Source organism: Dipodomys merriami, unplaced genomic scaffold (genome assembly GCF_024711535.1).
Source record: "Dipodomys merriami isolate MVZ:Mamm:240054 unplaced genomic scaffold, mDipMer1.0.p SCAF_4, whole genome shotgun sequence".
NCBI lineage: Eukaryota > Metazoa > Chordata > Mammalia > Rodentia > Heteromyidae > Dipodomys > Dipodomys merriami.
Window position 1 is genome coordinate 94,499,773 of NW_027205603.1, and position 15,750 is coordinate 94,515,522.

The 15,750-nt window shown below is 56.0% G+C and overlaps 1 protein-coding gene across 1 annotated transcript; it reads right to left on the minus strand.

The window, feature by feature from the left end:
• Positions 1 to 1,310: 1,310 nt before the first annotated feature.
• LOC138806176 (cytochrome P450 11B2, mitochondrial-like) lies at positions 1,311 to 12,343 on the minus strand. The gene is made up of 13 exons (XM_069991719.1): positions 12,099 to 12,343; positions 9,435 to 9,569; positions 9,050 to 9,168; positions 8,587 to 8,704; positions 8,335 to 8,490; positions 7,018 to 7,217; positions 6,688 to 6,891; positions 6,287 to 6,441; positions 5,210 to 5,376; positions 2,926 to 3,004; positions 2,628 to 2,816; positions 2,371 to 2,506; positions 1,311 to 1,518 (listed from the first exon to the last, which is right to left on the minus strand). Exons 1-12 carry the CDS (start codon positions 12,341 to 12,343, stop codon positions 2,393 to 2,395), a joined length of 1,881 nt encoding a protein of 626 aa, XP_069847820.1. The 3' UTR covers positions 1,311 to 1,518; positions 2,371 to 2,392.
• Between the last annotated feature and the right edge of the window lie 3,407 nt (positions 12,344 to 15,750).

The window sequence follows — 15,750 nt, forward strand, 5'->3', positions numbered from 1 at the left end:
GACCACAGAACCACCAAGGTCAGAGAACACAGACTCACCAAGGACAGAGACCACAGAACCACCAAGGACAGGGACCACAGAACCACCAAGGACAGAGACCACAGAACCACCAAGGACAGAGACCACAGAATCACCAAGGACAGAGAACACAGAACTACCAAAGACAGAGAACCACCAAGGACAGAGACCACAGAACCACCAAGAACAGAGAACACAGAACCACCAAGGACAGAGAACACAGAAAACCAAGGACAGAAACCACAGAACCACCAAGAATAGAGACCACAGAACCACCAAGGACAGAGACCACAGAACCACCAAGGACCGAGACCACAGAACCACCAAGGACAGAGAACACAGAACCACCACCGAAGACGGCCTTAAAGAACTCAATACTGAATCTGAGTAATGATGACCTCTGGGGTCCCTCTCAGGGGACAACATGCAGCTCCTGTAATCTCAAGAACATAACTAAATACAAAATTGAGAATATTGCATAGTTTGTGTGTGTGTGTGTGTGTGTGTGTGTGTGTGTGTGTGTGTGTGTGTGTGTGTGTGTGTGTGTTCAGGAACAAGGATCACAGGGGTACCTTCCAAGTCAACTAGCTGAGTTTCAGAAAGGCCTAAATATGGTGTGTTCACTGTGTTCATTGGTGTTGAACAAGGCCCAAGGGAAGGGAGAGGTGGGACAGAGGAAGCTGCTCAGCCACTCCCCGGCCCCCAGATAGGAAAAGCAGGCATCAGCTCCATATCAAGGCCACACCACAGCCGCTGGACCTCTTCCCAGCGGCCTTCACTTCATGCTTCATGGTCATGAGCTAGAAACCAAGCCTTCAACCATGGGCCAGCATCGTAACAGAAGAACCAGCCCAGCCCCGGACCTCACCTTGGAGGTGGCTAGACTCTTCCTCCTCCACACCCCAGTGAAGCCCATCACAGCCTCTGCCGAGCCAGGCACTGGCAGGCACACCCATAGTGCCCGTTCCCTGTAAGTTAGGGACTCTTGTGTTTGGTGCTCCTTGGCATGCGCAGGTGACTTTTTTTTGGGGGGGGGGTCTGGTCGTGGGGCCTGAACTCTGGGCCTGGGCGCTGTCCCTCAGCTCTTCAACTCAAAGCTAGCGCTCTACCACTTGAGCCACAGCGCCACTTCCGGTTCTTTTTTCTTTTTTTGCTTATGTGGTGCTGTGGAATCAAACCCAGGGCCTCAGGCATGCAAGGCAAGCGCTCTACCACTGAGCCACCTTCCCAGCCCGCGCAGGTGACTTTAGGAGTTTGCTTTAACAGCCATAGCAACGCACTGCAAACTAGTGTTTAAACAACAGAGGTTTAGTTTTTCAGTCGTGGGGGTGGGGAGTGGGAACAACGTGGCAGAGTTGGGCTTTCCTCCGGCTCCTCTCCTGCTGTCTGAACATCTCCCTCCTGTGTCTGCACACGGCGCCTGCTGTCTTCCTCAGTGGCATGGGTCAGTCAGGCTGGTTTGGACTTCATCCCTCGTAACATCATCAAATGTTCACAACTCTGTCATTAGTTAGTTACACAATCCCATCAGAAGGTCCTGGGCTTTAGGGTCAACATGGAGACATCCATAATTCATCCTTTACCTTCCACAACCTGGCTGAGTCTCTTGTTCTCTCTGACTGTCCTGAACTCTCATGGCTAAAAGGAAATCTGAAAGAAGTTTCTACTCTACGGACTCAGGAGGTCCTGGTTCACATCTGTCTGGGCCTCGCATCCTGAGGAAGACAGTTCACCCTGCAGCCACCTCCTGCCCTCTGCTATCTCCAGAATGTTCTCTCGCCTGCAAGTAGAATCCTACAACACTGCCCCCGTGGAGCCAGGTATATTTACTGCATTTTCTTGGCTGATTTTATAGAATAGAAAACTTATGGCTAAATCTTGCAGGCCATGAGTTCAAGGCATGCGTGCGTGCACACACACACACACACACACACACACACACACCATCTCTTTTTACCTGACTTGCTTTGGGAATATCGTCTCATGCTTTACCAGAGTGGTTTAGAGCGCAGTGTCGCTATTTCTGCCTTCTGCAGCAGCCGGGATTCGAGGCACATGCCACTACACCTGGCTTATTGTCTGAGATGTCACCTCACTACTTTATTTTGGGTTTGGAGCTTGATCTGTTATCAGATGGTGATCGCTCTGATTTCTGCCTCCTGAGTAGCTGGGATTACAGGTGTCAGCCTCTGCGTATGGCCAAATCGTAGGAGTGGGTGGAGGGTCGTTGCTGGAGGAGGCCGGCTACACAGAACCGGCCTGGCACCCACCCTCCCGTGCCCTGCCCTGGCTTTGCTGCCCTGGGAGCACTGTTGTAAGGGGGAAGAAGAGGTCAGAGGGAGGGTGACCTGCCTGGCCCTTCGTGAGAGAGGCACTAGCTTGCAGGCTGGAAAGTGAGGAGGGGGAAGGAGGTGGGCATCAGCACGAAGCGGTAGGCCATCTTTAAGTCTTCCTGCAGCAGAGTCTTCACCTGGAAGGATTTCAGCACCTAGGACAGAGCAAGGCTCCGTGACCTCCGGGGCACTGCTCTTGCTTGGGCCTTTGGAGTCTGAGCCCAGCCCCGCTCCGTGCCAGCCCGCCGCACCCCGGGCCCCGCCCCGACCGCTCACGTGGTGAAGCAGCAGCAGCATCTCCGCCTCAGCCAGGCGCCGCCCCAGGCACTGGCGCACCCCAAAGCCGAAGGCCAGGTGGCTGAAGCGCAGCCGCTCATCCAGCCAGCGCTGGGGGTTGTAGCGCTCGGGGCTCTTGAAGACGGCCGGATTCCGGCCCATGGAGTACAGATACACGTGGACAGAAGTCTGTGGGGGTGGAGGGGGTGAGTGGCCGTAGGCGACAGGCGGCCGTGGATGACCAGCAGCCGCGGGTGGCGGGCGGAGGGGTCTGTGGGGTGGGGCAGGGTGCACTCACCCCAGCAGGCACACGGTAGTTCTGAAGCACCACATCCGAGGGAGGGGTTCTGTCCAAAATGCTGCCAGTTGGGTAGAGCCTGTCAGTAGGGGGGGCAAGAAGGGCCTCAGGCATGGCAGAGAGGACGGGGGCCTGTCCCCACACACAGAGGACGGGGGACCCTCCCCCCCACACGAGAGGACGGGGGCCTGTCCCCACACAGAGAGGACGGGGGCCTGTCCCCACACACAGAGGACGGGGGACCCTCCCCACACACAGAGAGGACGGGGACCTGTCCCCACACAGAGAGGACGGGGGGGCCTGTCCCCACACAGAGAGGACGGGGGAGCCTGTCCCCACACAGAGAGGACGGGGGAGCCTGTCCCCACACAGAGAGGACGGGGGGGCCTGTCCCCACACAGAGAGGACGGGGGAGCCTGTCCCCACACAGAGAGGACGGGGGCCTGTCCCCACACAGAGAGGACGGGGACCTGTCCCCACACAGAGAGGACGGGGGAGCCTGTCCCCACACAGAGAGGACGGGGACCTGTCCCCACACAGAGAGGACAGGGGAGCCTGTCCCCACACAGAGAGGATGGGGGAGCCTGTCCCCACACAGAGAGGACGGGGAGCCTGTCCCCACACAGAGAGGATGGGGGACCCTCCCCCCCACACAGAGAGGACGGGGGCCTGTCCCCACACACAGAGAGGACAGGGGAGCCTGTCCCCACACAGAGAGGATGGGGGAGCCTGTCCCCACACAGAGAGGACGGGGAGCCTGTCCCCACACAGAGAGGATGGGGACCTGTCCCCACACAGAGAGGACGGGGGACCCTCCCCCACACACAGAGGACAGGGGACCCTCCCCCACACACAGAGAGGACAGGGGAGTCTGTCCCCACACACAGAGGACGGGGGCCTGTCCCCACACAGAGAGGACGGGGGACCCTCCCCCCCACACAGAGAGGACAGGGGAGCCTGTCCCCACACAGAGAGGAAGGGGACCTGTCCCCACACAGAGAGGACGGGGGAGCCTGTCCCCACACAGAGAGGACGGGGAGCCTGTCCCCACACAGAGAGGATGGGGACCTGTCCCCACACAGAGAGGACGGGGGACCCTCCCCCACACACAGAGGACAGGGGACCCTCCCCCACACACAGAGAGGACAGGGGAGTCTGTCCCCACACACAGAGGACGGGGGCCTGTCCCCACACAGAGAGGACGGGGGACCCTCCCCCCCACACAGAGGACGGGGGACCCTCCCCCCCACACAGAGAGGACGGGGGAGCCTGTCCCCACACAGAGAGGACGGGGACCTGTCCCCACACAGAGAGGACGGGGGACCCTCCCCCCCACACAGAGAGGACGGGGGCCTGTCCCCACACACAGAGAGGACAGGGGAGCCTGTCCCCACACAGAGAGGACGGGGGAGCCTGTCCCCACACAGAGAGGACGGGGGGCCTGTCCCCCCACACAGAGAGGACGGGGGCCTGTCCCCACACAGAGAGGACGGGGGGGCCTCTCCCCACACAGAGAGGACGGGGACCTGTCCCCCCACACAGAGGACGGGGGACCCTCCCCCCCACACAGAGAGGACAGGGGAGCCTGTCCCCACACAGAGAGGAAGGGGACCTGTCCCCACACAGAGAGGACGGGGGAGCCTGTCCCCACACAGAGAGGACGGGGACCTGTCCCCACACAGAGAGGACGGGGGCCTGTCTCCACACACAGAGAGGACGGGGGCCTGTCCCCCCACACAGAGGACGGGGGCCCTGTCCCCACACAGAGAGGACAGGGGCCTGTCCCACACACACACAGAGGATGGGGGGCCTGTCCCCGCCACACAGAGAGGACGGAGACCTGTCCCCACCACACAGAGAGGATGGGGGGGACCTGTCCCCACCACACAGAGAGGATGGGGGCCTGTCCCCCCACATAGAGAGGACGGGGACCCTCCCCCACACACAGAGAGGACGGGGGCCTGTCCCCACACACAGAGAGGATGGGGGGGCCCTGTCCCCACCACACATTCCTACCTAAGACCCTGCAAAGACACCATAAGGCCCAGGCATCGCAGTGGGTGCCCTTGAGCTTCTGAGCTCAGCAAAATCTCCCAGCCTGAGCAGACCCGGTGAGGGGACGGGTTGGGCTGGCACTGGTGCTGACGGGCACCCCAGCGCCTCGCCAGCGCCTGCCCTCGGGGAGGGGCGGAGAGAGGGTGAAGGCGGGTCTCCCCAGCGCCAGCTCTGCTCCTCCACTGGAGACCACAGGGGTCACCCTGCCTGGGCAGGCCGCAGGGCGTACCTCAGCGTCTCCTTGATGGCGGCCCGCAGCAGGGGCAGCTCCGAGATGGCCTTGCAGGGATCTTCGGTGATGCTGGCCGCGGCGGCCAGGCTCTCCTGCCGAAGGGCCCGCTGCACAGCGGGGTTCCGAGCCAGCTCGAAGAGCGTCATCATCAAGGTGAAGGAGGTCTGCAGACGCCACGGGGGGGGGGGGGGAGGGGAGGCTCAGAAAAGGGAGCTGCCCGCGTCCCCCACCCCAGGTCACCCACGGCAGAGGGACGCCCCTGCCCTGGGGAAGGGTGGGCCCAGGACCACCAGCCTCCCAAGTACTGTGCCCTAAGTACCGAAGCCCCACAGATGCCGGCCCAGCTCCCTCCCCCGCTGCTCCAGGGCCTGACTCCCATGCACTGCGCTGCACAGGTGTCCCTTGGAGATGACCGTTAGTGCCCCTCAGGGGTATTTTGAAAAGAACAGCCACCTGCCTTCAGGACCCTGAGTGCCTAGCGGTCCACAGGACCCTCCGCCCCAACCATGTCCAGCCTGAGCTTCCCCAGGCCCCAGCGGGCCTTGCTGCGGACTCTTCCACTACACGAGGGGTCTCGGCGTGGCCAAAGTGTCTCCTTTGTATCCGGAGCCCCCAGAGTGGCCTGAGTGGCAGTGTGGCTTCCTAGGCCCTCCCTGATCCCAGCAGCCTCCCTGTGCCGCGCTGTCTCCCAGGGCCCTGTAGGCGTACTGGAGAGCGCAGCGCCCTGACCTCCCTCGGCTGGCTGGCATAGGGGGCCAGTCCGACAGGCCGGGCCTCGACTCCTGCCTCACCTCCCTCCGCAGATGGACTGCTTTCTCACAGTGCTGACGCCCGCCCTGCGCTCTGCTCCCCCCTCCCCTTCCTCGGCCCCTCCCCTCTGCTTTGCTCCTCCTCTGTCAGCTCCAGCCACCATCCTCCAGGGAGCCTGGGAGAGCTGCCTCCACGTGAGGGCCCCCGGGCTTCCATCGGACACTCCAGCCTAGGGGTGGGGCTTGGGGCAACTGTTCCTGGGAAAACTTGGCCAAGGGGGAGCGTGAGCTTTGTGCTGGGCCAGGAGGTGGCCGTGGGCCCGACCGTGTCCACGCTTCCAGCCGTGAGCTCCAGAGTGTTGGCTTTGATGGCGTCAAGGGGCAGGTCCTTGTGTGCTAGCAGCTCGGGCACGATGCCGCTGTAGTCCTGGTGAGGGCTGAGAGCCAGCTCCTGCCGCACCTTCTCGATGCAGCTGTTGGCTGTGGGGGGCCAGGGTCAGGGGTCAGGGGTCAGGGAGGCGCCTCTCTGTCCTCTCCCCACCGCCCCACCGCCCAGCACATCTGCTTCTCCCCATCCCTTTCCGCCATCTCCAGTGCCGGCCCAGCCACCACCTCGCCACCAACTGCCCGCAAGGACCAATGGGAAGTCAACGCTTGGCGTGCGGCCTGTGACCAGAATAAACCAGAAATGGGGCGACGGTTGTGCCACTGCCCTGCGGCCCTCACCGTACTCGGAAATGAAGTCCCAGGCCTCAAAGTGCTCCTTCCAGGCCTGGGGTCTGGTCCAGCGGGACAGGCTCCTGGGCAGGAACATGAACTGCCCGGTGGACTTGAACATGACCTCCAGGGCATGGATGAAGTTCAGGCTTCTGGAACTCATGTTTTGGTCAAAGAGGCCCAGCCGCTCCCCAAAAAGAGCGAAGTTGCTAGCTGCAGAGACCATGGCATTGCTGAGCGGAAGTAAGTCCAGGCTGAAGGATGCCTCCCCTCCCCCGGCCCTCCCCCCCACCCCCCCCCCCACCCTCCCCAGACCACGGCCTGCGCACAGCCACAAACCTTCTATAGAGTAATAGAAGATGCTGGGCTGGACGTCCAGGGTGAGGCTCCCACGGGTGTTCCGCAGCATCTTTTTCCGCAGGTACGCGGAGAAGTCCCTGGCCACCGCGTCCACCATGGGGAAGAACTTCTGGGCAGCCTTTGGTGTCAGCACCGAGCGGTTCATCGGCAGTCGGTTGAGGTGCCACTCGGGCCCGTTCCTGCAGCAATGGGAGTCAAGCCTGAGAGGAGGCTCCAGCCCTGGCCACGCTGCCCTTCTGGGGCCCGCTGGACACTGGGCGGGCGGGGGATGGCCGCCGGCTCAGGGGCACGCAGCGGCGCGCAGCGGCACTCCCTGTCTGTACCATCTCCCACAGCGACCCTTGGGTGCTGGGTCAACGGTCACCAAAGTCTCCGCTGGGGCTGGACAGATCTGCATGGACTTGTTGGGAGCATTGGCCGCCCTGACCGGGGTGGAGGCCTTTTCTTCAGGCGGGGGCCGACCCTCCCGCCCAGCTTCGCCTGCCTGACCACCTCAGAGTGCAGAAGCCGTGGCTGGCCTCTCCCTCCCTGCCTTTCCCCGTGGCAGCTGCGCTCTGAGTCAGTACCCCCATCTGTCTCTGTGAAGTGTCCCCCCTTCTGCAGGCCGGGACCCAAGCCTGCCCTGCCGCAGCGCCCACCAGCCATGGCCCACGGCCCCTCGGAAATGCTTCTGTGAACCAGGATTGTCACTCTGCATCGCAAGCCACCGTGAGCACCGCCCACTTCCCAGGGCAAATGCCTGCCTTTACGGGCAGCGGCCGCACCCCACACACGCTCACCCAGACACACCTGCGTCCACCAGAACCACAAAACACATGTGCGACAACCACTGCACACTCAGAGCGCACTCTTCCTGTCTGTGCACTTGCACAAGTCACTGGTGCAAGTGCAAATACAAGGAATGTGCAGTCCTGCGCAGGGTGTGTGTGCCTCCATGCTCACGAGGAGCCTGCTTGCTTTGTGGGCATACCCCACATCCTCCCAAAGGGAAGGTTGCTTCATCTCTAAGCATGAAGATGCCAAGCGGGCCAGCTCGATTGCCCGTCCCTCCGGAACACACGGGGTCAGCTTTATGATCTGTAGGAAGGACAGCCTCCGATGGGGAGGGGGACGTGGAGGGGCCCGCTTCCTGGGTTTGCTCAGCGCACTTCCTCTCTCCTGCAGGTGCCCTTGGCCCCAAGCTGAGGGCCCTGTGGGATGGCCACATGGGCAGGCACCCTGCTTCCACCCACACAGTATCCAGGGCCTTCAGTCTACCCAGCCCTCCTCCCTTCTCATTCCCTAGGGGCTCCTCACAGCAAGAACACGCCGCGTTTCTGCCCGCGATGCTCCCTGTGGGCCACCCAGGGCTCCACCAGCCGCCGGTGTGGATGCAAACTCTCCACCTGGTACAGCTTCTCAGCGTCCTCTGGCAGCATCACCGATACGACCTGCGAACTCCCCACGTCGTACCTGCGGACGCACAGAGCTGCTGGACGCCATCCTGTCCTTCCCAGGCCTCTGCAGACCCACCCAGAGTGGCTGCTGTGGCTCTGGCCTCCTCCTGACCTCCCATGCGGCCCAGCGGGGCCACTCCCACCACAGTGCTCTCTGCTCTGTCTGTGCTCGGTGCGCTCCGCTTCTCTCTGTCCACCTGGAAGACTTTGGAATCCATGGCTGTAGGGAGCTGACGGTAAAGCTCAACAGTAAAGGTCATCTCAACCCTTGTGCTTGCTTGAAGGCACATACAAAGAACTGGCTTACTTGAAAAACACCAGGTGCCCAGGATTGCTTTGCTATGTCTGCTGAGTCTGTTTTACATTTAACCAGTTGACCTTGTCTTGTTTTTATTGCACTCTGTTTTTACTAAACTTAAATCTTCCTTGTTTTTCTGGACTACAGTAACCTTATGCTACTTCTTGATTTCTAACAGCATATATCAGAGAAAGTAAAAAATAAACGGGGCTGCAGTCTTGAGCTGCAGACCTCCCGACCCCATCCTTTGTCTTGTGTCTTTCTTCTTCATCCTCACCCCCTAAATCAGGATTCCCTTCCGTTGCCGGCAGGCTCTGGCAAGTGGTGCCCAAACAGGGACCTGAAAACCTGGGACCACGGCAGAGGACCTGGCTACCGTAAGAGGACGTCCAGAAACTTAGGAAGGAGGGCGGGAGAGAGTATAGTCGGGAGTAAGAAATTATGGGGCAAGGTAACAGGCGCACGCTCTATGTGCAGGCTCTCAAGGGCATGCTCCACGCTCGAGGAGTGAAAGTTGGACAGAGTCAGTTAAAACATTTCTTTCACTTTGTTGAGCAAGTATGCCCCGGTTCCCGGAGGAAGGAACCATTAATTTAGAAACTTGGCAAAAAATTGGAAAAAGGATTCAGGGACACTATGACACAAATGGCCCTAAAAAAAACCTGGTGGATGCTTTTACTCCTTGGAATTTGGTCCGAGATGTTTGGATCCCAAGCATGAGCAGACGAAATTCAATCCGTTGATTGGGGAAGTTGAACAGGGTGGCAAACATCACCCTGCCCTGGGAGCGTATGCCGCTGCCCGAGAGGAACTAAGAAAATTCATAAAAGCTGAACCCACTGGGTCAGGCAATGAGGAAAAATCAGATGGCTCAGATACTCAGGAAAAAGTATATGATGAGCTTTCTGAGGACAGACAGGCCCATGTTGAGGAAATGTTGAATTCAGTCATGGATGGATTGTCACAGATTCAAACAAAGCAACAAACCCCTTTAAAGGTGAATCTTTGTGAGCCACCGCCGACAGTCCTGGAGGGCTTCGATTCCTTTCCGCCACCCCCTCCACCTGTCATTGTCCTGACACTGCCTAGTCGGCCCAGGCCTTTGAAGCTACCTAGTCCTCCTAAAGATGAATTCCCTCTTGGGACCAGGGCTAATCTCCCTCCCAGGAAAAGCCCCCTGCGGCTCTTTGGCACACTGCTCATAGAGGAGAGGGTATTTCTGGTTTTCACTTATTTCCTGTAACGGAGGACCAAAATTAACAAAGAACTCATCAACCCTTCCATTTAAACAAATAAGGGACCTAAAAAATGCTTGCGCTCAATATGGGCCTACAGCTCTATTTACTCAGGTAATGTTGGAAACTTTGTCCACTGATGCTTTATGCCCAAATGATTGGAAAGTTAGCTAGAGCTTGCTTAGTGGAGGAGACTACTTATTGTAGAAGTCTGAATTTGTGGAACAGTGTCAGGCCACAGCATTCGTCAACAGGGCTAATAATATACCCACTACATTTGCAGAGCTCACTGGGGACACCCAGACCCAGTTAAATTACCCTGTGGGCGCATATGCTCAGATCAATGCCGCTGCTAACTATGCCTAGAAAAAGCTTCCTAACTCTAGTAAGACTGAGGACCTCTCCAAAATTAGACAGGGACCAGATGAACCTTATCAAATTTCGTCTCTCGATTACTGGAGGCAACAGGCCATCTGGTCCAAGATGGGGATGCCAGCATGGCTCTTGTACAACAATTGGCATATGAAAATGCTAATGCAGCCTGCCAAGCGGCCATCAGACCTTTTAGAAAAAAGGGAGGAATAACTGATTATATTCGGCTCTGCCCAGACATTGGCCCATCCTATATGCAGGGCCTCACTCCGGCTGCTACACTTTCAAGGCCGGATTGATGACAAGGTAGAACAAAAACTAGAGGCACTGTATACATCAGTATTATCTTTAGGAGAACAAGTCCACACTCTGCAAACTTCACAGCGAGTGCACGGTCATGCCCGGTTTGGTTTCCTTTGTGTGACCCCTCCCATATACAACAAATCAAACCACTCGTGGGGAAAAGTTGTAGCACTTCTCAATGGTATTTGGCACCATAATAACTTGTCTTTAGACCTTTTTCAACTCCACAGGCAAAGAGCCGGATTAGAACAAGCCCCACCTCTGGACTCTGAAGTGGTAAAAACTGCTAAAGAACTATTTGAACAATTTCAACACTGTATCCCATCTCTGACTAATGTTAAAGAACAGCTAATGACATCGTTTGGCCGGGGAACGCTTTTACTGATGGTTTTTCTTTTTTTTGTTGGTCATGGGGCCTGAACTCTGGGCCTGGGCGCTGTCCCCCAGCTCTTCAGCTGTAGACTAGTGCTCTACCACTGAGCTTCAGCCCCACTTCGTTTTTTTCTGCTTATGTGATACTGAAGAATCGAACCCAGGGCCTCATGCATGCAAGGCAAGCACTCTACTACTGAGCCACCTTCCCAGCCCCTACTGATGGTTTTTCTATGCCTTCCTTGCATTATACATGTACTACAAAACTCTTATTAGTTTAGCCAGCCAGTTGCATAAGATCAAGCTCCAAGTGAATGAATTTCCCCCGAGAGGAATCACAGCCAGAGACGGGTAAGAGGGGGTGCCAGTCTGACCAACCTAAGACAGGGCCTTCAGCTTCGCTCTGAAGAAGTTCCAAATGACGGGTAAGACAGACAAGGCGATCCACCCAACCTAAGACAGGTGGGTTTGTTTCTTCAAACAAAGACAGGGAAATGTAGGGAGCTGACAGTAAAGCTCAAGAGTAAAGGTCATCTGGACCCTTGTGCTAGCTTGAAGGCACGTACAAAGAACTGGCTTACTTGAAAAACACCAGGTGCCCAGGATTGCTTTGCTATGTCTGCTGAGTCTGTTTTACATTTAACCATTTGACCTTGTCTTGTTTTTATTGCACTCTGTTTTTACTAAACTTAAATCTTCCTTGTTTTTCTGGACTACAGTAACCTTATGCTACTTCTTGATTTCTAACAGCATATATCAGAGAAAGTTAAGAATAAATGCGACTACAGTCTTGAGCTGCAGACCTCCCGACCCCATCCTTTGTCTTGTGTCTTTCTTCTTCATCCTCACCCCCTAAATCAGGATTCCCTTTCACTGACAGCAGGCTCTGGCACCTGGCAGTGACCAGGCCCACAGCTACCCTGCTCCTTCCTTCCTCAGGCACAGGGCAGAGAGGCCCATGGCGGAGGTATGGGTCTGGCCGGGGCCGGGGCACCCTCGGGGCTGGAGCTGCCGCATCCTTAGCAGGGCAGGAGAGGCGCTCACCTGAAGATGGGCCCCAGGGCCTGGAAGAGGCGGTGCACGTCCAGGTGTCTGTTCTCGTGGCCCTGGTCCCTCCAGATCTGCAGCAGCCTCAGCCACCTGTTGCCCGGGCACTGGGGGATGGCCTCGAAGGGCAGCACCGGCTTGGGGGTGGGCGCGGCCCTGGTGCCCAGTGCCCTCGTGCTGAGCAGGTGCAGCCAGGGCCTGGCCAGCCACGCACCTGCCTTCATCCCAACGGACACTGCCATGCTGCCTCCTCCCCATCCCACCCAGGTCCTTTATATACCATCTGGGAACCTCCCTAGCTGACTGATGACATCACGGGAGACGCTGTCCCTGGGCCTGCCCAGGAGCTCCAGAGCACCGATGGGGACTGCCATCCTCAGCCAGACGTAGGGGGAGGGATGGCCAAGTGCCCGTCCTCTGTCCCTGTGAGGCCTGTGGGGGTGGGAGCCGGGCGGGTGTGGGGTCCCGATTATGAGCTCACGGCTTCAGACAGAGCCCCTCTTCCCGAGGGGGAAGGAAGATGGATGGATGCTGTAGCCTTTGAAGAGATCAGAGGCGGCCTTGGGTTCTTTTCATAGATGTTCCTTTTATGTTCCCTTTAATACAAATGCGTCTGAAAAGTGTATTGAGGCACCGTGCTCCTCCCTTTACAAGTCTGAATTTGTTATAGCAGAAAAGGAAGTTATTCCTTCTGCTGCGTGGAGAATGAAAATGAGAGTCGCTGGTGACACTGAGGCTTCCCCTTCTGGAGAGACTTTGGTCATGAGCCCGACTGAGCAGCCCCGACCAGGAGCCACGCGCTCGCAAGCCGCGTTCCCTGCAGCACCACCAGCCACACATCCCACAGCAGCGCTGGGCTACAGAACACCTGCTTTCTTACCCCCAGTGGCAATGAGACACCAGGTCCAGCCACAAGGACGGCTACCGAAACAAGAGGCCTCCCATTCCCCACGGCCGCTTTTCTTGTCAAGAACGCCATCAAGCTGAAATGATTGACTTTTCAGACTGGCTTCTTTCTCTGAGTAACCGGGGTTTAGTTTCTCCTTATCTTTTCGACCATGAGGAATTCATTTCTTCTTAGCATTGAATAAAACACATTCTTCGCATGTATCGAATAAAGTATCATTCTTTGCACAGTATTCATCCAGTCGCCTATATAAGACATCTTGATTTCTAAGTTTTGACAACTATGAATGAAACTGCTACCTGATTTTTGGGTGGATTCTGGTTTGCCATGCATTTGAAGAAAAAAAAATACCAACCGCACAAATGCTGGACCATAGAATGCATTTAGTTTTGTCTTCTAAAGTTGTTGTGTCATTTTGTATGTTCAGAAACTATAAATAAGATGTATGTTGCTCACTTCTTCAACAACCTGTGGTGTTGGCAGTGTTTTGGATTTCTGAGGTTTGTAACCTTATTTCATTTGTTTTGTTTTTTTGTTTGCTCGTGGGGCCTGAACTCTGGGCCTGGGCGCTGTCCCTCAGCTCTTCAGCTCAAGGCTAGCGCTCTACCAGTTGAGCCACAGCGCCACTTCCGGCTTTTATTCTTTTTGCTTATGTGGTGCTGAGGAATCAAACCCAGGGCCTCAGGCATGCAAGGCAAGTGCTCTACCACTGAGCCACCTTCCCAGCCCCATTTCTGTTTTAATTGGTGAGTCTATCCCAATACATGGCATCGTGCATTGTTTCCTGTGCCTATTCTCCATCTTGTATCACTTCCCATTATCTGAGTCTCATGAGACTCACATCTCCCCCCTTTCAAGTCAGGTGTTCACATCTGAAGGGCTCTTGGTATATTTTCTTCATCAGTCTTTCATGGGGTGCGCCTTTGCCAACATTTTCTCCCAGTCTGCATCTTTTCTTCTCATTCATTCTCAGGATGATGTCTTGTGCAGAGCAGAAGTTTCTGATCTTCCTGAAGTCTGGCTTACCAGCTCTCTCTTTCATGGTTCATGTCTTTGCTGCTGTACCTGAAAAGTCATTGTCAAAACCGAAGACATCTGGGATTCTCTCCTCTGGAATCCATTTGCGCACTTGACATTTAGGCTACGGTTGAGCTGGGATTTTTCTGAATGGTGTAAGGTATCTGTCTCGGCATTTTTCATGAGGTTGTCCAAGTGGACAGCCCTTTTCTGCTGTGGACTGTCCGTGTTCCTTTGTGAAGGCTTGTTGGCTGTGACTGTTCCAGGCATTGACTCATCTGTTCTTCCAGCCTTCCCATGCTGTCTTGATTCTCATAGCTCAAGTGAGATTTGAGCATAGGTTGTGACGGATCTCAAACACACATTGCCTTGCCTATAGAAAAAGCCAGCATCACACTCAACGTAAAGATCTCTGCTTCAATCTATTTCCCAGAAAATGTCAAGACTTTATTTTTACTTATGGCTCTGAACTATTACATGGTGTATATGTGTTCCATAGTTTCTTCACCTGTTCGCTGGCTGGGCACCTTGGCCAAGGCCAGTCTGGCTACACTGAACAGCACTACTACAAACATGGGCATGGAGGTACTGTTGCTTTTTTGTATTTTGACTTATACTCCAGATATATGCTCAATAGTGGTATGGCAGGATCTTTTTTTTTTTTTTTGTCAGTTGTGGGGCTTGAACTCTGGGCTTGAACGCTGTCCCTCAGCTCTTCAGCTCAAGGCCAGCGCTCTACCACTTGAGCCACAGTGCCACTTCCGGTTTTCTGTGGTTTATTGGAGATAAGCATCTCATGGACTTTCCTGCCCGGGCTGGCTTTGAACCTCAATCCTCAGATCTCAGCCTTCTGAGTAGCTAGGTTTACAGGCATGAGCCACCAGCGCCCAGCTTATGAGTTTTGTTTTGCTTTGTTTTTTTTAAAGAGGCTGCCATTCACAATTTATTTAATTAGATGTCTTCTGCTTTAAAAAAAAATTCTCTTAAGCTTTGTATGGACGTTTCTAAACTGGGCTTCATACACATTCTTTGGGCTCCATCACTTGCGCCCTTCTCCTGTCCTGGCCCGTTGCTGGCCAAGAAACCTGCAAAGCCACCTGTCCGGCCCCCCGGCCCCCCAGATGAAGCCATGACAGTTATTGACAGGGATGGCTGCTGCTTTTGCTGAAAGGCATGGACTTCTTTCTTGGGCCTATGAATTAGTAACAGCACCATGCCCTGCTTCCATTTTGAATCTGTCTTTTCCCTAATCCATCCTCCCTACAGTCACTGTGCAACCACCGTGGGACCCAGGGAGGATGAGGTTTGGCAATGTCTCCCGAGGAGGGATGGGAAACCTGCTCCTCCTGACCGACACGGCTCTGCTCACGTGCTGACAGTGATAACGCTTCCTCGGAACCCCTCCATAATAACCAGCCAGCCCATAATAATCAATCCATCTTGACCAGCACGATTTAATAATTACATAGACATTTCTTTTCCCTCCTGCCCCAGTTCCTGGTCTGTTTAAACCTACAACTCGTGATGACCCGAGGATGGCTGGTGATGGGCTGAAGTGCCTCTTCCTTGGCTGCCCCGATAACGTCTCCCGTCTCTCCCCTTACCAGTACTCATCTGTTTATTGGGTGTGTATGGGAGAGTGGCCAGGCCTCACCCAAGGTGGGGCCTGAAACACCGAGTTCAGCTCTGGAAGTTTCAGTCCATGGTCCTTTGACTCTATTGCTT

What these genes read in the sequence shown, in the direction of transcription:
- LOC138806176 (XM_069991719.1), bottom strand. Translation starts at nt 12,343, where the DNA reads ATGGCAGTGTCCGTTGGGATGAAGGCAGGTGCGTGGCTGGCCAGGCCC. An exon ending in AGGGAATCCTGATTTAGGGG is followed by an intron (nt 8,705 to 9,049) that starts GTGAGGATGAAG and finishes CTTTACCGTCAG; the next exon opens with CTCCCTACAGCCATGGATTC. An exon ending in GGACTTCATTTCCGAGTACG is followed by an intron (nt 6,442 to 6,687) that starts GTGAGGGCCGCA and finishes GGCCCCCCACAG; the next exon opens with CCAACAGCTGCATCGAGAAG.